The following is a 27,146-nucleotide window of genomic DNA, read 5'->3' as shown; positions in this document are numbered from 1 at the left end:
CCTTCTAGTTTTTTTTGTCTGCACACATGTAGTTTATTAAAAATGAAGACAGAACTATACAACTATGTATGATTTTGTAACTTGGTTCTTTTTGTTAACAATATATCATGAACATAAAATATTCTTTTATCTATAACAATTTTAAAAGTTATAGAGTAATGCAAGATGCTTTTCTAATAAAGATTACATTCTTTAAATGTAATTTCCTTTATATAAAAGTTAATTTGGGGATATTTTAAAGACCTCTGATGTTTTGCAGACAGTTTACAAGCCCTACAGGGCAAAGAGCTAGAGAGGCTTATTCTCTGAAAAATCCTTTTCTGTAATTCCTTATATAATTAATTCATCTCCCTATTTGTTTTTGCAAAGCAACAGACCATAAGATAAACTACCAATATTTTCAAAATTGATTTTCTATAAGTAGAAGGATTATGGAGAGTGTTGCAAATTTTAGTTCATAAAGCTTAAAAAAGAACTTTATAATGTGTTACCTTTATGGATTTTTATGTATCCTTTTCCAAGATGTCTCAAAAAGAAAACTTCTGTGTTAATGAGGCAACTTCATGAAGGTTACGTTTAAAAAATAACTTTACTATTTTGTAAAACTTTGTTGTAAAAGAGTAAAAATTTCAGATAGGTACAAAGAAGAAAGTGAAAATCACCTGAACCCTTACCACTCTGAGCTATCTTTACCATTTTTTTTCCGGATATCTCTCTTGTAGAAATACACATATAATCTTATACAAATAAGTTCATACCAGTGTTTTTGTTCCCTACATTATTATATAATATGTCCTGAGCATTTTCCATGTCAATAAACATGAATCTAAACTAGATTTTTTCATGTAGATACACATTTAATTTTATTGCTTTATGGATCTCTCATGGTTTACTTAAGCCAATCCAAAAGTTCTGAATTTATAAATCAAAATTAACACCTTCATATCCTGGTCAATCCTATGGTCTTTTTACTGACTTCCCCTAACCTTCTCCATATTTTTAAAAAAATTGTTTTCCCTACTGCTGTCACACAACAATTCCTTTTCTGTTTGGAAAACTCAATTTAACTCTTTTGTGACTTGACAACAGAAAATATCCAAAAACATTGCCATACAAAAAATATCCAAAAACATTCAAAGGAATATATAGTGTGGCTTGAAGGCTCTTAGCTACCTTGGCTCCCTGTGCTACCTCTGTTTTGTTTTTCTGGCTTTGTTGTTAAATGTGTCAAAAAGTAACACCTGTCAAATGTACCATGCTAGGAAAAGATGCCCAGAAAAATGAAACTATCCCCTACTTTATCAATATATGATCTCCTACTCCCCACCCCTGATCTCCACAAATATATTTAATGGTAATACTTCCCAGGATAAAAGTTTGTTGTTCTAAGTGGAGAGCTGTCTTACCTCAGGTTTCTTGGAAAATGTCTCTTTATGCAAAGCCTGTAGCTTTCTGAAGTATGTGGAGTCTAGTTGTCGAGTTTCTTCCACCAGCTCCACCTAATAAAATAATACTAAAGCTTGTCACATCAATAGAATGTGCATTATGAAAAAGTGGGGAAAGAATGTACACTTTGCCAATAACAGTGGGCTAAAAACCAAATATACTTGCCAATAAAGTAAATTAGTTTGGAAGCGAGACCAACATAGCAAAAAATATCAGCTACGGCAAAGTCAGATTTTGAATGCATCCGATAAAAAAAATACATACATTCCTATGTAATGATATACTGTCCCCCAAAATCATTCCTCCTTTCTGGACACCCCTCGTGAACTAACAAGGCAAACATGTCGGGTCGTATTTCCGGTTTCTATTCATTATAACAAGATAATAGTCATAAAGGCAGGCACTACTAGCTGTAAGGACCAAATAATCCACAGAAGAACAAGAAATGACAGGACATCATTATTATTAGTCTGTGACCAAAGGTTTTATTGCTGTAGCAAGAGAGGAGAGAGTTAATCATCAAAGTAAACCTTATAGCAGGCCTCAGCCTTCAGAGTGTGTATTGCACTGTTGTATGTCGTCGTCAGGAGAACAAGGTAATTCTCCATTTCTCTGTTTAAGGAAAAAGTCAGTTTGGCTCACAGAACTTTCTGTATTTAATAGCTGGTTTTGGTAGTCTCCTTTGTTATCTTTTTTAAGACAGAGTCTACATAATCCAGTTAGCTGGACTTTTAGAGAAGTTCTCTAGGCTGAATTTAAGGATGTTTCTAGAATTAAGAGGGATTTGTTTTTCCTCTTATTAAAAAGAATATATAATTTGTCCTATGCATTTTTATAAGAATCATTACTAATGCCAAACTTTTTTGGTTTAGGGAAGTTATAATTCTAAACCTTTATCATCTCAAGACCGTATCTCAGGTCCGTTTTCTTCTATACCATATGCTATATTTAAATTAACTCGAGAGATTTTTTTAAAATTTCATGTGATATCCTAATTTTCCTAGTGTAGTATACACATTTGTGGTAGAAACTCTGCAATGTTAATTCTTTAGGACAAAGAGACATCAGGAATAAAAATGTAATTATTTTAGTCATTGAATTTAGTAAGCCATAAGGGTCATGTTAGTAACAATCCAATAAGGTGACTCTATCCATAGTGTTTTGGTATTAATTTTATCTTAATTTCCTAACCTATCCTTTCTGATAGGAGACACGACTAAGAAGTTGTTGAGGAGATATGAACAAAGAACAGCAACACAAAGACAGCAGAGTTCCACCTGAAATGACTCACGTGCAGGGTACACGCAATAACTTAATATAAAAAATATCCATGGATGGTTTTAATTTGTGATTCAGAATAAATATTTAAAGAAATTTCCTCCACCCATCAATAAGACTAGTGAAAATATTCAAGCACTGAGGCTTAAAACGACCTCTTTTAGAATGAAAAAAAGATGTGTTGAAACTTTTATCCAATCAAGCAGTCTGACCTGATGAACATCTGGGGGTGCTTTAAAATAGCAGCACTGAAGTCATAGAATGTGCTTTCCACAATACATATGAAACGTTTATATTTTCCATGGGTGTAATATTTACTATAACTCATCCAGCATAAAATTAAACGAGCTTTTGCCATTAATCAAAATTAAGGCTGCTGCTGAGAAATGGCAAGAAGGGACAAAGCCAGTTTATTATCATGGCATATTTTGTTGGTTCACAGGAAACCAAAATCTCTCTCTGCTGACATATTTGCACAAAGAACTAAAAATGACATCGATTTAAGTCTTTTGTTAGGAGACAGTAGGGAGACTGGTAAAAAATATAGGTAATAAATACTTGCCTTGCCCTGATTTTGAGCTGGCCCATATCTTAATTCTAAATCCCTAGGCCAGATGAGACTTTTTTCAGTTTTTCTCTTGTGAGCTAACAATGCTACTTATCATCAGTTTTGTATAACACACAACTTTTCAGTGCTACAATACCTGTCTGTAAGTAACTTGGTCTGATTTTACCATCTTTGTCCAGGGCTCAAGTAGGAGGAGAAGGATATATTCTTCTGCTGTGTCAAAAAGGTCTTCAAACGGTGGTTGTATTTTCATATAAATTTCCTTTTTCTTTTCCTGTTGGAGTCCAATGTCGAGAGTGGCCGAAGGAGCAACATATGTAGCAAAAAGATACTAAGAGAGGAGAGGGAGAAAGAAGAGGATGTTGGGAGATTTAGATATTCTAAATTTTCTCAGATTACTACTATGGATTATTATGATTGGTTCCAGGCTATATGTCTCCATTTTTTCCTTATGTTCATGACATTTCTACATATGTGTGCTACTTTCCAAAGTAGTTTGAAATGCCCTTTTGAAAACAAGAGGCAAGAATACACTAGGGTTGAAAAGCTGGCTATTAGTCTTCTAGTCTAGAGACCCAGAAGACGACCTGCCCTACCCAACTGAGTTGCAGAATTCTTAGGACTGTTGCTAATTATCCCTTTCTCCTATAAAAATGTCTCTATCTGGTGTCTAGTGCTGTGGAAGAGATACAAGAAGGAAATAAGAGTGAATGGAAAGATATACACAGAACTTCCAGTTTCCTAGACAAAGCTGTACAGATGTCTTATTCTTCTCATTTGTCTTGCCTCTCAATAATAGCTATTTAAATCTGAGAAACACTTTAATAACATTTTATTTTTAAAATGTTACATCGGATATGCTATGCCTTGCATATCAGATTTAAGTGTAATTTTACTAAGAATCTTTAATTAATTATACTTTATTTCAATTTTTTTTTATACTTATACTTTGGACCTGATAATGTCCAGATTCAATCCAGGCAATAGATAGATGATTGACTGATTGATAGATAGACAGATAGATAGATAAATAGCTTAACTGATGGATCAATTTCTACCCAATACCAAATAAGTCTTATATAAAATAATCTTTTAAAGTTTTAAAGGGTCCACATTAATAACATAAATATTTACTGAGCATCCACTGTATCTGAGACACTTGGGTGGGTGCTATGTATGCAAAGATTAATGAAAAAGTCCTAACACCTGCCCTAAAGGAGCCCATTAGTGGTGACATGGATTGAAAACCAGTGATTACAATACAGTGTGATAAGTATCACAATGGAGGTATGCATTGCAAGTAAGATCTTCAGTGATTGCCTATCCGATCTTTTCAAGCTCACCTCCCATTACTTACCCTTTAAACTTTACACTCACATGCTAATTTTTCTGTAATTTCCTTAAACCTTGCTGTTTTACCACTCCATGTCATTGCATATTGTTTCTTCAATCTGGCTTATTCACCCTACCTCATGTACTTCATCTGCTTGATAAACCCTGATTTATTCCTTAAAATGAACATGGATTTCTCCTCCTCTAAAAATCCTTCATACACACCCTCCTTCCAAGGTCATACTTTTCTACTGCTACACTTATCACACTATAATACAATTATGTATTTATGTGTCTTCTCTTCTGGAATGAGGTCCTTGAGGGCAAGTACTGAAGCTTATTCATCTGTGATTCTACAACTCTTAAAACTATTTTTGACAGAGAATAGATGCCATAAGTGTTTATTGAATTGTACTAAACCCACAAAAAGACTCATTTATGTCTTGGAATGGGGAAGGAAAAGGTTCAGAAATTCTTCAAAGAAAAGATAAGCTTCTGTTATCTTTAATACTTCAACTGAATCTTTAAAAATGAGTTGGAGTCAATCTACAAGAGGAGGGAGTTGAAAAGAAAGATGGTTCAAGAAAAAGAAAAACATGGGCCAAGGCATGAGACTTAAGGTGTTTTATAGGCTGTGGAGAGATTCCAGGATCCAAGTAGATAACAATGGCCAAAGGAAAGAGAATAAGAGAGGATGCTATAAAGGGAGGCAGGCACCAGAGCATGGATAGAATCTTTTATTCTTTGGTAAGGAATTTGAATTCTTTACCTAAAGTCATATAATGGGAATCTCTGAGAAGTGACATCATTAGATGTAAATTTTAGAAATAAATCACTATAGTATCAGGAGGGAGAAACAGTTTGAGTAGATCAAGATTCGAGGCAGTTTGGAAGTTACTTCAATGGTCAAATAAAAAATTATATGCCACCTTCATCTCTTGCCTGCTTTTTTACAATAGCATCTTCACTGGTCTTCCCAGGTTCCTCTTTGCTTTCTTATAGTCTTTTCTTACCACAGCAAACAGAAAAATCACTTTGCATCTCTCTCCTTTGCTCAAACTCTCCAGTGACTTCCCATCTCACACAGAATAACAGCGAAAGTCCTTATAATTACCTATAAGTGGAGGTTTTGGAAGTTTCTCAATGTTGAGGGGTAAGGATTACTATAGTTCAGTGGGGAAGCCCCTGTAAACACCCTATGCTCTCGAAACACCCTAAGAGCAGGGGTAGACTGGGTATAGACTTTAGCCTTTAAGTGTCAAGAGAAAATAACTGCTAACCTGTAATTATATACTCAGCAAAAATACCCTTCCAAAATAAAAACAAAATTAAGATATCACAAATCAACAAACAAAATAGGGAATTAATCACTAAATAAATAAAATTAATTAATTAAAGAGAATCCCTAAGAGAAAAGCAGGATGGAATAGAGAACAACAGAAAGCTTAAATATCTAGGTAAATATCAATAAATATCGATTGTAAAATATAACAATAATGAATAAAGTCAGAAGAAATAGTATAAGAGCCTAAGAAAGAGAAGTCAGAGTTGAAGGTGCAGGTTAAAGTGCAATTGAAATGATTATTATGAGGCCCATTATAGGTAGGAAAGCAGACAAGTTTAGAATCAGGGCAGTAAAACAATAATATAGATGGGGTATCAAAAACTAGAGGTGAAGGAAAAGGAAGGAAATATGTAGAGTAGTTAGAAAAAAGTAGAATCGACTTTTTAATATAGTACTCCCTTAAAGAAAAGATAGTACCATAAAGTTCAGTATATAATAGGTACTCAATAAATATTACTAAATGGATAAATGGAAGATTAGTGGCCTAAAGTGAAATTATGATCTGAAACAAGAACATCGAAGTTCAAAATTTGTTCCATTTATGTATGTATGTATGTATGTATGTACGTATGTACGTACGTATTTATATTTTGATGACATTGGTTAATGAATCCAGTAAGTTTCAGGTATAATTCAACAGTAAGGCATACATATATTGCACTGTATGTTCGCCACCCATTGTTAAATTTCTTTGTGTCACCACGTATTTGACCCTTTTTACCCTGTCTACCTCCCCACTTCCCCCTACCCACAACCTCTCATAACCACTAGTCTATTGACGATGATCATGAGTCTCTGTTTGTTTATCCTGTTTGTTGCTTTTAGGTTTATATCCCACATATTAGCGATATCATGTGGTTTTCAACTTTTTCTGTCTGGCTTATTTCGCTTAGCATGATTATCTTGAGGTCCTTCCATGTTGTCACAAATGGCAGTATTTCATCTCTTCTTATGGCTGAGTAATATTCCATTATATATGTATCACAGCTTCTTTATCCAATCATCTATTGTAGGACACTTCAGTTGCTTCCATGTCCTGGCCACCATGAATAATGCTGCTATGAGCATCAATGTGCAAAAATCTTTTCGGATATATGTTCTCAAGTCTTTGGGGTAAATACCCAGTAGAGGGATTACTAGATCATTTGGTAGATCAATTCTTAGTTTAAGGAACGTCCAAACTGTTTTCCATAGAGGCTGTACCAATTTTCAGTCCCACTAGCAGTGTATGAAGGTTCTTTTTTCTCTGCATCCTCTCCAACGCTTATTATTACTTGTCCTGTTGATTACAGTTATTCTAACAAGTGTGAGATGGTATCCCATTGTGGTTTGGATTTGCATTTCCCTAACGGCTTGTGATGCTGAGCATCTTTCCATATGTTTGTTGGCCATTTGTATGTCTTCTTGGGAGAAGTGTCCGTTCAGGTCCTCTGCCCATTTTTTAATTGGATTATTTGTTTTTTTGTTGTTATTGAGTTTTATGAGTTCTTTGGATATTAGGCCCTTGTCAGAGGCATTGCTTGCAAATATACTTTCCTATTTGGATGGTTGTCTCTTTACTTTGTTGACAGTTTCTTTTGCTGTGCAGAAGCTTTTTAGTTTAGTCTCAATCATTTATTTTTGCTTTTACTTCCCTTGCCTTTCAGGTCAAATTCATAAAATCCTCTTTAAGTCCAAGGTCCATGAGTTTAGTTCCTATGTTTTCTTCTATGCAATTTATTGTTTCAGGTCTTATATCAAAGTTCAAAATTTGAAGTTAAAATAGTTCCAGTTTATGATAGATTCTCATATATGGCCATCCCATAGTTAACTTAGGAGAAATGGAAATTTTTTTTAAAAAATTGAAATTGGGTTAGAAAAAACTGTAGTATAAATGTTATAAGGGTTATTAACGTGGGAATTGAAAAAGCTCCAAGATTATAAAAGTAAAAAGGTAGGGAGACATTTCATGAGTCATGTATTAAAAATTTCTAGGAATATAAGAGAACTTAAAAGATCTTAGGTAATAACATTAATGAGGTTTAAGAGAGGGGAAATTAGCAGATGGAGCAGACTGCAACATTTTTGAAGTTATTAAAAGAAAAGTCTTGAACAGCAGCAGAGAACATCTTTCTATCAGAATCAACTCTATTCTTAAACATTTTTTAAGCTGGAATTTTTAAAAAGTGAAATTTTATTTAAAAGTAAAATAATACCATACTAAGGTAAATTAAGAAACTAAGACTAAAATGATCAAATTAACAACAATAAACAATGTCTCCAGAATTTGTTTCAATAATTTCAAATTTACTTTAAAAGAAAGTAAATTGGACTCCCCAAATCACTTAGGTTAAAGATAGTAGTCAGGGTATATTTGGGCAGGAATATCCTCTAATGGCAAAATAAAGCAACTGCTTTGTCATTGGGTCAGCTACATTCAAAGCTGTAGTTTAAAAAGACTTGATGTGCCACATACAAACTCTTTGTAGAAATCAGGATGATGCCTTTGATTTAAAACCATGGTAACGGTGAAGAGAGTAAAGTACAAAAGTTGAAATGGTGACAAGAATAACAGTGACAGGTGAGCTGCTGGCAGGTACCGAAATCTATTCCCTTCCCTTTCACTCCAAGTCTTGCCTTCATTCCTCATGTCTTATCTTTGAAATCCACTGCTACCGCAATCCTATGAAAAGCTCTAGATGCTGTTTACATAGTCTATCACTATAGCTTGGTGGACATTTCATGATACCATGTTAGAGCCAGATTTCTTTATGTGACTATATCCAACTGGCTTGAATTTTTACCTTCTGAAATGTTGGTGTATGATTTTATTCAGAATGAGCTTCATTTCACTTTTCCATTTACTATATGAATAGCACGACTCCCTCTCCCTCTTACACAACTGGGACCGAAGACCGTCCATCATGTCAGCTAACTCTCACAAATATCCTAATTTCTCTCACGTTGGATCTTCTGCCTTGTCAAGGCCCAAATCTAGGTCAACCTAATCATTCATTTTCCCAAATCTATCCTCAAGCTCCCAATAAAAACTATGATAATTGGCTACATTATAAATAGACTTAAAACAAACGAACAAAAAAAACACCTTAGCTGTGATCACAAAGGTTGGTAAGTTTTTGCTTGTTTCTAATCAACTCCATCTTCCCATTTCTAAGCTTTGCCATCCTTTTAAGCCCCCTTAATGTTTCTTCACCTTCAGTACACTTTGTCTCCCACTTAACTAGGAAAAACCACTGGAAAAATGCCCTCAACTTACCTCTCTAGAGCTTTCTTCTAAATCTTTTTTTCTCTAATGTTTCAAAGGAAGCCTCCTTTCCAAGGCTAAACCATTCACATGTGCTTTTGACTCCATTCCCTCAGAACCTTGCGACAGCAATCATTTCCTTAGTGCCTTGTTTCCTTAACCCACCTTTCCATTTATTCCATCTCCTTCCTTATTCTATAAAGGTATTCAAATGAAGTGTCTCTCCCATCCTATTTTTCCTGACTGTTTTTTCCACAAACTAACACCCCACTTCACGCATTCCCTTTTCTATAAATCTTTATACTCACTTTTCACTCACTCCTCAATCTATTGCAATCTAATTTTCAAGCCAATGAAACTGATCTCTAAGATCACTAAAAACCACATAATCACCAGTTCAATAGCTTCTCTCATTAATCTCCATCCTATTTGACACCTTATGCAGTTTTAATACTGATTATCCTCTCCTTGACTCTCCTCTGCCTTCGACACCTCCTGATTCTCTATTTCAATTCTTACTCTCCTTTGCTGATTCATTTCCCCTTATTTTCACCTTAAAGGAAGGCATTTATGGACGTTCTTGGTTCAACTATATTTTTTCTCAGTTCACATTCTTTCAATTTCTCACACATGCCAGGCAGTATCTCATAGGACTTCCACACTGTGTACTCTATGTACCCCGCCCATAACCTCTTTTCCCCTTTTGCTAAGCTTCTATTCTTCCTAAAGGACTCAGTCTTCCTTGACTCCTGAAGTCTGGTTTAGGTATCATTCTCATGTGCTCCTAGGGGACTCTGTACTTCTGTCTCTCCCACTGAACCACAAGCTCTATGAAGACAGATTTGGTCTACTTTGTTCATTACTGCTATCAGTTTATTACTGATCCCTAGCACCTAGCATAAAGCTAAATTTAGAATGAATGAAAAGATGAATGAATGAAAAACTTAGTCCATTCTCAGAGACCTAACAGTCAACTCTATATGGAAGAAATTCATATATGTACAGCTTTAGACCTGGTTTCTTTTCTGAACTCAAAATCTTTGCTTCCAGCTTGCCTACTTGTTATACCTACACAGATAGCCCATGGACCCTCAAACTCAATGATCAATAATATAATGAATGATCTTTTTCTAGTTGCCCCAGACTTTCCTTTCTCTTGTGTTTCTAGTTTTCATTAATAACATACAATTTATTGCCCATTCTTTGATTTTCCTATTTTTGTCTCCTTCTTCCTCAAATGCAAGTCCTATGAATTTAATCTCTACGATGAAACAAGGAAAAATTGACGAGAACAAGTATGAAAGCATACGGAGGAAATAAGCAGCAGCAGTTTCATCCCAACCAACAAGAAACATAATAAAGCTCAGTCTTCTGACCAAGCCAGGTCAGACCCTTTGCAAGCTACCCTTTCTCCCTGACTCCTCTATGAAGCCACAGGGGTCCATGCATATCATTTAGCTACTTAGCCCATAGTCTCAAGGAGCTACAATTAGGGTTGCCATATGTTCTCATTCTGGTTTAAGCCTATTGTTCTGTCATAATTATTAATAGTTTTCTTTTGATTCTCAAAAGAGTTCTTGTTTAGGTTATGTTACATGTTCTCCCTATATTTAACCACTGCCAGTTAGATAAAATTATAAAGTTTCTATAAAAGAAGACTCCTAGAAATGATGGGCATATATTTAAAGATGAAAATAAAGGAAAGAAAGACAGAGGATATTCCTCGCTAAGATACATACATTTGTCTAATTTGCAATCACATCACTCAAATAGAAGTTAAAAGCCCAAATCTCAAGCCAGGAACATTTTGTTTAGAACTTGGATTGAAGCTTCACAGACTTCCTTGTTAAGAATAAATACACTAAATGAAAATTTTAATTAAAAATTTAAAAATATTTTATTTCCTCTTTCTGATCGCACCTAAATTTAGGTATTCATGTGCTCTCTCTACATTTTTTGTGTGTATGTGGCTTCCTCACATAGTTTATTAGAACATCGTTCATTATCAACCAGGTAGTGTCTTTTTGTTTATGAGCTCCTGCTATGATAACCACCACAGACCTTAAGAACGGTATACTCACCCCACCTCCCTGATTCTTTACCAGCCTTATAATAAAATCTTAGAACTGGAAGCACTAGAAAGGAGCTTGAAAGGTCGACTCCCCCATGGCATCTCACACTTACATTTATTGTCTTCCTTTGAGACTCAGGTCCCTCTTCCTCACCTCCCCAGGGTAGCAGGGACAGAGGTGGTAAAAGGTGTGAGGAGGAGAAAGTTGAATTTGATCGTCAATCCTTCATTAGGCCACACAATAAATTTATAGTATATTCAACTGAATTATGCCGTTAAAATCTGAAAATGTCTTCTAATATTTGTTTCTATCAATCCAGGGATAATCTATAAGTGAATAACTAACTGACAAATGACTATATATTACAAACACAAGGGATGCAATCATATATATGAAATAAAATTTAAAAAAATAAACACCTTTAAAATTTTTATAAAGGTGATAAAATTATTTTTTAGGTTGATGTATTATAAAGATTATGTTATATGATAGCTAAATAAGACATTGTTTGAGTATTCTGGGTCATTTATTTTTTTATTGGCCACCCAGTCTTTCCTGAGCAAATAATAATGTAGCTGATGTTGGAGAAAAAAATGATCTCTTCATATCCCAGTTAGCCACTCTAACTTACATTCAAGCAGAGATTCACTTACGCACAGCTGTGGTCGACACGATTCCAATTTAAACATTAATCTATGATGCTTTAATGACCCAGCAGGAACATTTTTGAGAAGGGATACAAGCAATGCCTGTCTGTGATCAGGCTGCCTGGCACTGTACACAGCACAGCTCTAAACCCATCTCTCCTGGAGACACTCAAAGGTTATGTAATCAGGAAATGCACAATGGGCAGCCCGCCCGACCCACTCTACACCTGTGCCTGTGACTCACTTTCTTGGCGTCTCCATCAGATAGGAAAAAAAAAGCAATGCCTCTCTCCCTAAAAAAATCTCTTCATGTCTTGAAATTCTGGGAATTAATTTTCTTGTTTAACTAAACTCTCAAGACCATATGAAGGCTAACAAGGCTATCAAGAGAAAAAGATCTAGGATGGATACCATGAATACAGGAGGAAGAACTGAATTGAAAAGTAGAATGGAGAAATAAATTGGGAGAAAGACCAAAAACAAGAAAGAAAGAAAGAAAGAAAAGAAAAGAAAAGAAAAGAAAAGAAAAGAAAAGAAAGAAAGAAAGAAAGAAAGAAAGAAAGAAAGAAACCCAAACATGTTTCCATGTTTGCCTCTTCGAAGAAATCTCAGATTTTTCATTAATTAGACCTAATATCCTGTAAACAGCAGCTGTAGCTACATGGGAGATGGCTCAAATTAAAAATGACACTTCCCATTGCAATTTATATTTTTCCAACCCTAATCTATTTTTCATGCAAGATTCAGCATTGCTGCTTAATAGTTTTCAAAGTCATTTTGTTATGTTAATGAGCATATTCTTGGATGGAAGTGAACACCAATCTCCTTTCAAATATATCATAATGCATTCCAGGCTTAGTTTTCCCACATTTTATTCATCCTCACAGACCTTGGAATGTGTTGGTTTCCTTATTGCATCATAAAGCCTAGATAAACATACCTGAGGAGAAAAATTGTGAGTTTATTGGATTTATTCTTGCCTTTACAGTGTCAAAAGCAAAAAAGTAATGAAATATTCTTCACAATTGTCTGTGCTATTTGGATTTCTCTTTGTACCAAAGACTAAATGAAGACAGCTATGATTCCAATTATCATGCTGTAGAAGCACCCAGCAAGTATTGTCACTGTGCCAAAGGTGAGCACAGTCTTTGGGAAAACATCTTTTCCATAAGTAGGGGCCATCTGATGAGCTGCAGCTTGACACTCATCTGTGTTCCAATGAAAACAAGAACAATTTCTGTGTAGACTTAAAAGGCAAAGTTGAGAATAATACCAAATGCTGTAGCACATGTGTTGATTTGTTATGTTACATTTCAGCTGTTAGTTATGTTAATGGAACAGTTTCACATACTTGGTTTTGATGTATTTATTTTAATGATCATGTGGATGTATCTTTCTATGATTGCCTGGTAACACTGACTGCATGATGTTCTGCTGTCACCACCAGGCCAGGACTGGAAGTAAGAAAAAGAAATGTAAAACTTTCACTTTAGAACTAAATGACCCTCAGTACATTAAGGACAAGATGTGTCAAAACATATATGCTGTGAAATCTTAATACTCGTTTATAGGATATCTAGCAGAGCATATCATCAGGTTACCTAAAATTGGGGACATTTAAAGAGCGGACTTACAATATAACTTATTACCGTATTCTAGAGATTAGGAGAAAATATTCATGCTTCAGCATTTGGTGTCATTAGCAAGTCTATTTTTCTTAGACCTGTTATTCTACTGCAATGGTAAAAAGGAATTCTCATCATGTAACTAGTGAGTCCAAAGAAAGATATATATCTTTCACATTCTCCTAGTAATTGTCTGAGATATCCATCTAGAGTATAGGAAATAAAAAGTCATCTGCTGTGGCTATTTCCTTCTACCTACTGGGAGGTGCCATTAGGTTCCGCTAGAGGGACTGACAGGGTGGTATCCACAGAGACCTAGCTGGTCCCTGGGAACAAGACATATCCCCTAAAACCCATGACACCGTTTCATACACTCTAAAGACAAAAGAAGAAAAACACCTCTGGCTACTGAAATATTCAAAGCTTTTTTTCATAAGCTCCTTACAGGTCATAGTAAGCAAACTGTGCAGGACCTGGAGATTCTGGAGCAAAGGTGATGTGCCTTCTTAGGCAGGTGCAAGCAGAGTTCATAAGCAGTCTTTAAAGAGTGGGAGAAAAATGTGAAGGGGGAAGGTCTGTTGTCTCCAGCTGTAACATTAGAGAAACTTAAAATGGAAAGGATCAGAGTGATAGTTCCCTTATCATTCTCTCTCCTCCTCCACTATAGGCAATTAGGTATGCTGGAACCAGCTTGTACTAGCTCAACATGAGCCAATTCATAAATTTTCAGAAATTGTGTGAAGAGGTTGTTAAACTCAGTCATTATCAAAAATTAAAGTATGTAAATTTATAATTAAATAAACTATATTACAAAGATAATGAATACTCAAAATTCATCACCTTCTAATAATTTTACTGCTTTACTATTATCCATGCTCTTGAGGTTATTTATTGTATCTATATGGTGGAAATACTATATGATGGGCTACTGCACATTTCTTCCCTACTCTGTGTTCACTGATGTCATGTTTGCAACTTGAAATCATCCATGGGGAGAGTATTAACACCCAGAGATCAGCAAGTACTAGAAATCTGGGCTGTTTTTTCCCCTGGAGAGCTAGTTGTTAAACATTTATCATCACACCACTGATTATAAGGCAAATATACTTCACTTTTCCTATCATGGTCAGAAAAAAATGAAGAAAGAAAAAAGCAAACGACACCAACCAATTCAAATATTGACTGGAGGCAAAGCCACATAACAGAATATACTAATTCAAGAATATGCCAATTTTTAACATGGTAACTTAAATACTGTTCAGCTGACATCCACTTAAAAAAATATCGATACAGTAAAGTGCCTTTTAACAATTAAATTGGAGTAAAGCTAAACTATAAATGAACTTTTCTTGGAATTGTTTACATTTTGAATAGTCTTCATGTAGAAAAGGGCGAAGCTAAGTTTCAAATGTTAAATATAACTTCAGTTTGATTAGTTACTCAGAAGAGGTAAAAGTTTTGAGGGGAAAAACTTGTTAATTTGTCCTCATGAAAAAGTATAAGAAACAGCTATGAAGACGAAACATTAAATAAAGCATCATGAGAAATAAAATTGGTACTAATAGATCTCAGTGTAGTATCTGGACCCCAAAGAGACCAAAATCACCTCATAGATCATTTTAAACACGTGTGGGATCATCTGAACTGGGCTCAATAATTATACCCTTGGAATTTATATGAATAAATGAGATGATACTGTGCTCTGAAAAGCTAAAGGCAAAGGGTCCCTAGAGGAGTTTATAAAAGGAATAGTAATGCCCTGATACGGGACACTTTGAGAAATCACAAAATATTTACTTCGGCAAAAAAGAGCAGTCTGTTTTCAGAACCATTCACAGGCATAGGGCATCATTATCTGAGTTCACATGAGGCAGAAGAAGAAAATAACGAGCGAGTTCTAGTGTTTTTTGGTTTTTTTTTTTTTTTTCCTTTCTGGAAAAAGAGGAAAAAATGATGATTTTAAATGACCTCTCATATCCCAGTAGGAGTTCAAAAACATTATTGAGGAGCTATGCCGAGAGGGAATAAATTACAGATCAAGCTTTCCACAAATGGATTTTCATGTGAAGGACTTTGGGGTTTTTCAATTAGAAATCTTAAAGATGGGATCTAGAGATTGCAACATCCTGATACCAAGAGGCAAACTACTGCAGAGATCAATCCAAGATGGAGTTGCACAAAAAAGATAATGTGATGACAGTCAAACAGAAATGCTGGCGGTTGCTCAGACCCTTTCCTAAGGAGAACTCGATGCAAAAGAGCCTAATAAAATGCCAACGCAATAAAAGAATAAAACAAACTTGAATCATTTTGGACAGAATGAAAAATCAGAAGGGAAAACAGAACATGTGAAGTGAAGCCAAAAACAAACCACAAACTCAAGGGACAAAACAGTCTAAACTTAAGACTGACTTAGGTCATTGCTTGAAGTATTTTAAGCATAATTGATTAATATATGATGGAATAAAAAAAAAAACAATTACACCAAAAAGAGTTATTACTAAGCAGTTTAAGGCAACATAAGGAACAAATAAGCATTTTATTTTGATAATCTTTGAATTCATTAAGAAAACCTTTTAACTGACAAAAGCAAAATATGGATTTAAACTAATAGAATTATTAAACCTTCAATAAAAATCATTTCTTGAAAATCAGTGAACAAAAATAATTCAATGAGAATAGCATGGCTATATTAACATTTTTGGCTTCAAAAAAAAAACCTGTCCCAGAGGGAAGCTAATCCATACTAACAAAGCACAAGAAACTGATACAGAAAACCTGAGCATCAAGGGATCACTTTACAATGAGAAAACCAACCATCCAATAGATTGGATGTTTACATTAACTAGCTCATCTATCTCCTTGGAAAAGCAAGCTTAAATGCAGCAGGTCGCTCTGAGTCAAAATAAAAGAAGTCGACTGTGACCCCTGTGAATGTTCTTTCCAACAGGGTCTACCAGGCTGACCAGGTGCTCACAGGAGTAGACAGCTTGCTCGGGGTAGCGCTGCACATGCGTCATCAAGGTCTGCCTCTGTGACATCCCCTTTTTTGAAATGCCATTGCTGACCAGTGCCTCTTCTTGACTGGAACACCGCTTCTTTAGATGTACCAGTAACTGCATTGCAAGTCTTGCGGGCCCCTGAAGCCATTCTTTCCTTTTTTCAACTGCTCATCTCTGCTCTGAATTATTACACACTGATTTCAAAGTTTAAGTTTCAGATAGCAACCCTATTTTTAGGTTCCTTGGGTGAGGTGGGAGGGGGGCTGCGAGATCTCACTGTTACTTCAGTGAAATTTGTTAAGAGCTCTGTATAAAGAGCAAACTTGGACTATAAATATAGAATGTCTGAAAAGACAGAATGTTGATCATTGTTGAAGCTGGGTGATGGTATATCGGGGCTCATTAAACTATTTTATTTTTAAAAATTTTAAATAAAAACACTTAGCTGGCAGTCATATATAATCAATGATTATCTATAATTAAGTTTATAATATGTTGCTAAGAATATAAACATGCCAATGAGTTTGTTCAGTCATTCAATAAATATTACGGCATCTTTTATATGCCAGCCCAGTTCCCAACAGATACAGTAAACCAAGCAGACTGTCTTCATGGAACTTTTAGTCAATGGGGGAAAATGTTAAGGGTGAAATTTGATATTTAATATTCATAAAGATATTTTAAAATATTGAAGTGAAAGATTAAACAAGGTGATAAATAGATACTCCTTTTTCTAGAGACAATAAAAAAGCAATGACTTAGAAGTTAAGAGTACAGAGTCTGAAGTCAGAATACTTGGTTCTAATTCCAAGCTCACTAATGGCCTTAGGAAAGTATTCAACTTCTCTAAGTCTCAATTTTCTAAGCTACCTATACCCATACCTAGCTCTTAAAACTGTCAAGAATTAAATAAAATTATGTATGTACAGTGATTACCACAGAACCTAACAGATAGTAAAACATTAAATAAATGTAAGGTATAATGATAATTATGGTTTAGATAAGTTCAGAGGTTGACTTTTTTGGAAACATAAGTATTAAAGGAGGATCATTGGAGATCCTGTTTTGTTTCATAATCTTACGGTACTCAAAATCTTAAGACTGAAATTGGTTAGCTGGTATAAACATCAGGAATAGGGGAAATGAATGAACAAACTGTAAGCCAGAAAGCTACTATATGTGTTCTTCCTGAACCCACTTCACTAGCAAGCACAACAAAATAGGATTTGCAAGACTAGAATCCTGTTGGTTCTGTGTTCTGTGATTCATAGTCCTCAGGATTCCAAAACTGGTTGCTACTTGGGATACCATCTCTCTGGTAACAAAAACAAATAATTTAACAAAGTCTGAATAATCACTGTCCACACTCAAGAAACAACCTAATTATGAAGACACTAAAATTTACCATAAAACTATAAAGAGGTACATCATTCTCCACATTTAATCACCACACCAACCTCACCCCTCACCCATGCCCATTCATTTTTCAGAAAACACAGCTTGGTTCTTAATGCTGCTGCTGTATAAAGAAATTATGAAAAAAAAGAAAAAGAAAAAGAAATAATGAGCTCTGCTAGTGCACCTGAAGCTGTACCATCAGCCTAGGGAAGGAGCACTTAGCTCAAAGCACTTTAGTGAAAATGTCAGGACCACCCTGAAGTATTTAAGTCCTGTAAATGCCACACTTAAGGAGAAGAGCTAAATAATTAAGGTAATAGATGACAGCAAGCAAAAACAAACAAACAAACAAACAAACAAAAACTTCATCACTGCCCCTTTTATGCCATAAAAGGTTTTTTCAAAGGAATTTGTGGTAACACACAAGGTTTTTGTGACCTAAAATTAGCTCAGACTTCATTGGAAAACATTGCCAAGACTGCAAATTTTATGAAGAAAGAACTACATGGCCTATTCTTTCTCAAACTTTCTTGGGTTCTCTGGAAAAGTAGGCAAAAGAAGAGCACAATCTTGAACCTTGATAGCCCTCGAGTGGCAGCATCTGTGTGCTTTGTTCACCAAAGTGTTCCCGGCATGGATCAGAGCCTAGAATATACTAGATGTTTGATAAATGTTTGTGGAAATATCAATAAAGTTTTCAGGCTGGGGAAAACATGCTTGTAATCACTGGTTTAACTGTTATCCAGTTTATACTGATTTCCTGATTCTAGAGTAAAAGAAATGGGGAGCAGGAGCAAAGAGGCCAAGTCCAGGAACATCCTGTAGAACCCTGAGGTGGGAGGGCTGTGCTGCACAACACTATATAAACTTCATTTGGATCCACACTGTGTCTAAGATCACCTAATGAGAAACTGAAATGATTTGGGGCCAGAGAAGATGAGACAGGTAGCAGTAAATAACTGCTGGATGAATACATTAATGAAATCTGCATTACTATTACATTGCAACTTCTGGCTTCCCCGAAACATCAACACATGGTATAGGTCTGATGACACGTGTCAACTCAGCTTTTGTGTTTCCTTTCTCTTTTGCGAAATTTTGCAAAAACAAGAGTAAACTGATGACAGCATTAAAGGCCCTGGATAGATAGGGGTAGTTACTGAGATGGACTGACTTGCCATGGGACCCATCAAATGATTTCTTTGTAGGAATGTACATAAAAAGAAGCAACAAGTCTCTCACTAGAGAGCAGAATATTTCCGAGCTGTCAGATTATGGGGTGGAGATGGCAGGGGCGGGACTTCCAAATGTCAAGATTCCATCCATCTATATAGTTAAAGATACTCAAAAGATTTGGAATATAAGTCTAAAGTTGTTGACATGAAAAACAGGACAGCATAGTCTTTTTGTTTGAAGATCTTTCACCCCTAAAAGAGAGATTTATTTTGTATTGCCTCACAGGGCAGGAATAAGAACAAAAGATGAAAGCTTTTGGCTCAAAACTGAGGAAAAAAGGAACTAGCTCCCTCCCTCCTACAGGTATTTGAAAAGAAGCTGATGATTATTAAAAAAAAAAACAATAACCAACTGTTAGCTGCTGGTAAAAGAAGAACTTATTTAATCTTCAGTTAAGATGCTAGTATCTGGTTTTATTTTAAACATAATTGAAGTACTTCAATAATTATTTCTTTCCCCCACTAGAAAGCACACTCTTTAAGCCAAGAACTTTGCCCTAACCATCTCTGTATTCCCAGAACATTACTTGGCACATAGCAGGCTCTCAGCAAGTGCTAATTAATAAGTGAGTAGTAGAATAATATAAAATATATCTTAAAAGGTTGTGATTCTATAAAGTCTATTTTGCCTTAAATTGTATTTTGAAACTTAAAATAAGTTATAGCATTGGTTGAATAAATATTTGTTTAGGAGCTGCTGTTCTTCAATCTTATTTTCTTCAATTTCTTCAAATTCCTGTCATCCTTCTCCATTATCCAGATAATTGATAAAATCATAAGTATTAACTCTAATAATAATAATGTCCACTTATTCCACACTATAGTACAAGATATTTTCACCTACATTATCTTATGCACTCCTTAAAAAAGTTCCATGAAGTAGTCGTGAGTAGAGAAGGCAAAGTGCAGCAATGAAGTAGGTTTTGCATCTCAAGATTATATACCTACCAAACCCAAGAAACAAAAAAGAGGCTTGCCTGTCTTGGCCTGGACTCCACGTAAAAGAAAAAATAAATCTCCTGAGAATTAATTACCGTGAGATTATACTTGGCAAATGAGGGAACTCCAAGATGAGAAATTATCTATAAAAATGATAACTGTACCCAGCAGAAGCATCAGAGATAAAAATTAAAAACTCACTAAAGAGCTCATAATTCAAACTTATAAAACACACAAGGAAAGAATCCACCATATCAGCAGAAATACTACATAGCACAATCAGCTTTCCTAAGAACTACAAATCACAGAATTATGGGATACTGTAGCAGCCAGACCCTAGGGTGGCTCCCATGAACACAGTATCTCCTAGTGGTCATACCCTTTCATAATCCTCTTCCCCAAGTGTGGGCATAATGTGTGGCTTGCTTCTAACCAGTAGAATACAGCAATAGTGATGAGATTTATGTGACTATGTGTATGTGATTATATTACATAAGACAGTAATACCCGTCTTACTAAGAAACTCGCTCCTTTGCTGGTTTTGGAGAAGCGAGCTACCATGCTGTGAGCTGCCAATGAGGAGAGGGCTACATGGCACAGAGATGAGGTGGCCTCTAGTGACATCCAGCAAAAAAATGAGTTCTTAGTCTGGTGGCCTGCAAGGCCACTGAATGCTGCTAACAAGCATGTGAGCATTGAAGTAGATCCTTCCTCAGTTGAGCCCCAGATGAGAAACCAGCCTTGGACAACATTTTGATTTACAGACTTGCAGGGGACCCAGAAAAGCTGTGCCCAGACTCCTTATTCATATAAACTGTAAGATAATAAATGCGTGTTATTTTAAGCCACAAAGTTATAATACTGTTACACAGGAATAGATAACTAACACAGCTACAGACTGTATGATATGTTTTAAATGCTTAAAAGAATAAACATGAAGACATAAGACAAAAGAGCAAAAACACCAGGAAGATTTGAAAAACACAAGTAATAATAAAAAAATACCTCATAATTCCTAAAATGATTTAACTCAATGGATGGGTTAAATAGCGAATTGAAAAATGCTAAAGAAATAATATATGAACTGAAAAACAGATAAAAGGAAGTTGATCTATTTCAATTTATAACATACAACACAGATATTAAAAGATGGAAAAACCTGAAAGAGAGATTAAGAGAGATACAGAATAGGTTGAAAAATAACCACATTGATCAGACAGGGAATCCAGAATGACGGAATACAGAAATGAGAAACAGAAAGACCGAAATAAATAATGGCTGAGTATTTTACAGAATTAATGAAAAACATGAATGCTCAGATTCTAGACGAAAATTAAACCCAAGAATTGTAACGGTAGTAAATGTGTTGAAGTAAAATATAGAAAACCAATGCCAAAGAGATTTATAAAAACAAACAGTGAGAGAAAAGCATCCACCCTCAAAGGAGCAATAATAGCAATAGGAACCAGAAGACATGAGAGTAATATCTGCTAAGAGAAACTGTGAGCCTAGAATTCTAGATTCAGCTAGATGAGCAATGAGAGAATAAAATAGATATTTTCAGATGAACAAAACCTGAGAAATTTTACCAGTAATAAATCCTAATGAATACCCACTAAAAATATTAATTTTCAGAAATAAAACCCCAAAGAAGGAATGTGAGGTAAAAAGCAATGGTAAGCAAGAAATTCTGTGTTACTAAATCTACACAAGCATAGACATTATAAAAATGCCATACAAAAGAAAAAATGTATAAAATAGGCAAGGTGTGGTAGAATTAAAGTGTTCCAGGATCGATCCTTGACTTGTTTGAGAGGATAAAGATAATAAGTTATACACTTTAATTTCAGTATGCATGTTAAAATTGTAAGGGTGAAACAGAAATAGAATATCTGACTTCCAAACCAATAGAAGGAAGTAAAATGTAAAACACTATCACTATGCACATTTTACAAAACATGAAACTGGGGCTTATGAAACTGACTAACTTGACCACGTTTGCTCAGCTAATAACTAGCATAATGTGACTTGAATTCATGTCTTTCAACTTTGAGTTCTGTGATTTTTTCCTTCTATGTCATATCGCCTCTGATCTAGGTGATAAAATAACAATATGTTACCCTGATGTTCAGTTCAATGAAACAAACAAACAAACAAACAAAAATCTCACACTGCTGCAAGAATATCTTTATATAAATGAGACTTTGCGGGAAAAGTGCCTTGGATTGACCTAGCGATCCTCTTATTCCTCATTCCCATTTCATTCTTACTTGCCTTCTCACTCATTAATTCCTACATTCTCCACATAATTTTTTTCCCCAGGTTCTAATTTTCACCGTTTTTTTTTCTCTCTTCCTCCTTCCCATTAATTATTTTTATTTTGTACATGTTTGTATGTGTGTAAACATGTATAATATTTAAGCATCATACATGTTTACTAATTTTAAGAAATCTCAATGTATATGCTGTGAAGAGAGTGGCAAATTCTAACTGCATAGTTTTTATTGGGATACAGTTTGTTTGAAAGATTTCTACAGAGATGGAAGAAGTTACAAAAGATAGTGGTACTCAGATCTGCTTCATTCTATTGTTATGCTCCATCACTGAAGTGATTATGTAATGTCAAAAAGATGGTAGAAGTATCTGTGATGCAACCTAGGTTCCAAATCATAGCAGTGACAGATGACCCCCTGGCAAGTTGCTGCTGGAGTCAAAGACTCTATCTCTGAACTATGATGGTGATTCTCTTTCTCTTTGCCGAAATCATTTCACTTGGTCTCTAATATCACTTCCTATTGAAGCCATGCAGTACAATCTTCAGGATGTGCCCAAGAATGTTCAAATTCCTAGGCCACAGTTAGTCATATTAAATCATTGTTACTGACCCTTCCCCCCAACACCACCACCTAGTTTGCCTATAGATATTTCTGTAATACTTCTTGAGGTAATAAAACTTCAAGATATATAATCTACCTACTGGTAATACAGAAAAGCACATAAGCCTTTTGGAATCAACTCTTGGTCTCCTATCAATGAGCTTGTCAGATATATAAAGACAATATAAAATCAAGTTCATAGTAACACACTGTCAGCTGATTATATTCTGCCGTTGGTATTATCAATCCAAAGATTTGTATTGTAATGTATCCTTGAAGAAAGCCACATAGAAATGCTATAAAGAAATATAGCGTTATAAAGAAATGAGTAATATTTCATACTGTAAAATAAATCAGTAGGATTATGGTATTAGAGGCAATTCTTATATCTGGAGGCACAGAAATCTTGCACTAACCAAAATAAAATAAAGTAATCATAAGTGCAAAAAGCAAACAAGCTTATTTTTAAAAATCACATGATTTGCTCCTTTTATTTCCCCCTATTCGCCTGAAAGCAAATTGCTCCATTGCTTCCCTCCACTCACCCTGCTTTGCCTCCCTAAAAGATAACCTAGGAAAGAATAAAAAGTTTATGAGTCTCAATAACCCCCAAACAGAATAATCCATCACAAAATGACCAAAACTTGAATGTATCCTGTTACATTATAGATGGTTAAATAATACCATTACTAAGGATTAATAAGTCTGTCGAGCTCAAATACAATTTCCACTTTTATAAATACATGGAAATATAGTGATTACAACAACAACAACAAAAATCCTACTTAATTGAGCAGCTGAAGATTTTTGGAGGAGTACACTTTATAGCAGTGAAAACGTAATAAAAAATAACAGATGGTACTTTAGCAGACAGGGGCAATAGGTTAGAAGGAGAAGGATAAATAGAGAATTATAGGTAAAGGATTAACGAGCAGAAGAGCAAACTGTGTGGTCTCAGAAAATGATACTGGCAAATTAGAGATATAATTTCATGATTTCATGGAACCAGATCTAGGTTATGTAGGAGCTAAAGTCCTTATTCTCATGGTAAAAAGTACAAAACTCTGTCAGCTGATTTACAAAGCACAATTATTAATGCCAGAGTCAGGGTGGTGGAAGTAACAACAAACATTTAGCAGTAAGTACTCTCTGATGTCCTGAATGAGATTATAGCAAGGTAATAAATAAAACGACAAAGCTGATCTCCTCAGCATTGTTCAGGCAGAGGTCCTCTGGAAAGGGGTTCAGATTTTAAGAACCACTTAAGTGGTCAACAGATATACAAGTGATTAGTAGTTTTCTAGGCTTGATGACCTCTCTCCTTAAAAGATCAGAAGAGCCTAAGAATAAAAAACTGAAAAGATAACTCAGCTCAAGTCATAATTCTATCCCTTTCCTTCTTCCAACAAAAAACTGGACACCCTCTCTGTCTTCCTTTGCAGAGAATTCTCTGTTCTTTCTCCTCTATTTTTTTTTTTTACTCTTCCTCCTCTATTTTGCTTCAGGGAGGTCTTGAGATAGTCTTTTCTCCACCTCTCAGTATCTGTCTTATATCATGTGTAGCACAGAAGCCCAGGCGAAGACACAGGGCCTACGCCACACACAGTCAGTCAACATTCTCTCTCGCCGTCAGACAGGTCAACAGCTAAAGTGTATCCAACTGTTGATTTCTGCAGGAAGCTCAGAGAGCAGCTTTGGCCAATGCCTCTGTTCCAGTCACTTCAATGATTCATTACAAGTCCTCTCTCAGGGCAGGGTTCTCTTTTGAATAATTCACAACCAAACCAAAAAGGCATAAATTTAAAAAAGGAGAGAGGAGGAGTCCTTTATTGGAACAAGTAATTGGCAGCAAAGAGAAAGTAAAGCAAACCAAATAAAATAGATAAAACTGAGAACCCAGAAATCAGATTATAAAACAATAGTTGGCTGACATTTAAATAAAGTAATGCCACGGCAATTTAACTGTTGCCTTTTTGCCTGAACTCCCAGATTTCTCTTGTTTGGGGCCCGACACAACTTTTCATTTCTCTGTGTACTTAGAGATTCATGGTGAACCAACATTAATACTCACTTGGGCTTGCTTGCATACTTTAAAAGGGTGAAGTGTTTCTTGGTAGAAAAGTTGATGATAAGCCTGTAGGTCAAACCAGAAGTACACGCTGTTCCTCCACAACTACAGATGGGAAAAGCACATCAATTATTACCACCCATTATTGAAGCTCCACAAAGCTCTAATTTCAAATAGAAGTAATTGTTTAGCTTCTTGGTGTTACCATATATCTGGTTCAATTTAATATGGTTTTATCTTCTATCACAAACTGGCAACATACAGAATATTCATTGGTATTGTCACTAGAACATTATATTTTGGCAGGTATGCTTCTCACGTAATTGGTCACTAATAAAATGAGCATTTTAGATAACAATTAGATTAATCACTTAAAGAACCCCAAAGGTATTTTGATATATATGGGCAAATGTACCTCATACCAGAACTAAACACTACTCTTCATTTGAACCAGTGAAACATCACAAAGTCAACATGAAGACTTTGTGATTAAAAAAACTGCAAATAAGTTTGCCGTTACCTATTATAAGTTGTAATTATTAAGATTGTTAAAAAATAAAAGTTAAAGGATTGATAAAAATCAACTCCAAATTTCATATATGTTACATTGAAACAAGTTATATGAAAATAAACTACTGTTAATAGCATAGGTCAATCTTTGTCTACCTATACTGTACTTTCCTTTTTACTTTTAGCAGGATAGTGAATGAAAGAAAATTATAATAGAAGTGTTTAAATTTTTAGTAAATATTTGGTATGAAATTTCTTACCAGAGATGAAAAATTTAACATCAAACATAATTATTTGAGCATTGAATTATTTCAACTTCTCTTATTTTAAAATGAAGTGAAATGTATAAAATTAGACTTTAAATAGTTTTCTACCTTGTTCTCTGAATGCTCACAAAATTTAGTAAAGAAGAATCCAGCTCTATTTTCTACATACAAAGACTGCAACAAATTTTCCATGTCATATCCTCCCAAGTCATCATCTGCCATGGTTTTAACCTAGATAACAAAACAGAGGTCCATTATCCACCCAGAAACATTATTTTTTTTTTTTTATGGTATTGTACAACAGGGTTTCATAAATTCTGCCAAGCTGTCATTTCTTCACTGGACTATTTATTTTTATACCATATATGTAATCAATGCAGTATTTTTGCATCAGACTGTCACATAGGGCTCATTTTTGGAGCAAACTATAGCAGCAGAGTTCATTCTATTATAAACCAATCTGATCTCAAACTTAATGTTATAATAATTTCCTAGCCTCAACTATATTCTTGTTTCAGGCACCATGACACCATTTTAGGAGTCTTCCAAATCTCTGTTGGTGGCCTCTTTCCTACATATTTATTGTTATTTTAGCCTTGAGGTGCTGCTGAAATAGTTACAGGAGAGTTATAAAAAGAACTATCTTCACAGCCTCTCAGTGCTGCTCATTAACCGTCTTTAATGGTGGTGGGATGTGGGGGGATCTGGGGGTAGAGAGTCTCTCTTTGGATAATGTCACCCCATACAGGTCATGGCCTTGAAAGTGTAAATGACAGTATAAGTTCTCATAAACTATTTACTATTTATGGGCTTCTGTGCCAACAATACTGGCAACCCTAATACCATTCTTGAAACACAGAAAGCTGGCTATGTCTCCAAACACAAGAGTGATTCTAGAATACAACGGGGCATCTGCTATTCACATGAACTCTTTGCTATTTGTTATGTGCAAGTCAAACTTCTCTGTAATCTTGAGAGAACTGTGGCAAGAATGATTTAGGGTTTAAGTAAGATTCTTGTTCTTTGTTATAGTGTCTCTCTGCTTCTCTCTTTATTTTCCTAATAAACAAATTCTGATATGAGAATTTAATGTTTTTATGATGTCTAACCATTGGCATTCCAAAACTAAAAAAATCATTATTTTGGTAGGAAAAAAATCCTAATTAGAAGAAAAGGAGAATAAAATTAATTGTTATACAAAATCACATCTAAGTGTTCAGCCTATATCTGGACTACCAAGGTTACTATCTAAAGTATAATCCTTAGGGAATGTAAAGTTATCATTTAGAACTGGT

At 35.0% G+C, this 27,146-nt stretch overlaps 1 protein-coding gene across 1 annotated transcript in view; it reads right to left on the bottom strand.

Moving 5' to 3' along the window:
* The window catches only part of RGS22 (regulator of G protein signaling 22), a 158,345-nt gene that overhangs the window by 37,164 nt on the left and 94,035 nt on the right, over nucleotides 1-27,146 (bottom strand). Inside the window, exons 11-14 of the mRNA XM_025050166.1 lie at nucleotides 25,960-26,082; nucleotides 25,079-25,180; nucleotides 3,429-3,623; nucleotides 1,407-1,499 (exon numbers count right to left, since the gene is read on the bottom strand). Of these exons, the coding sequence (XP_024905934.1) occupies nucleotides 1,407-1,499; nucleotides 3,429-3,623; nucleotides 25,079-25,180; nucleotides 25,960-26,082 (513 nt within the window). The remainder of the gene's footprint in view (nucleotides 1-1,406; nucleotides 1,500-3,428; nucleotides 3,624-25,078; nucleotides 25,181-25,959; nucleotides 26,083-27,146) is intronic.

This window comes from Pteropus alecto, unplaced genomic scaffold, assembly GCF_000325575.1.
Source record: "Pteropus alecto unplaced genomic scaffold, ASM32557v1 scaffold164, whole genome shotgun sequence".
Lineage (NCBI taxonomy): Eukaryota > Metazoa > Chordata > Mammalia > Chiroptera > Pteropodidae > Pteropus > Pteropus alecto.
This window is presented reverse-complemented; position numbering and strand designations above follow the sequence as displayed.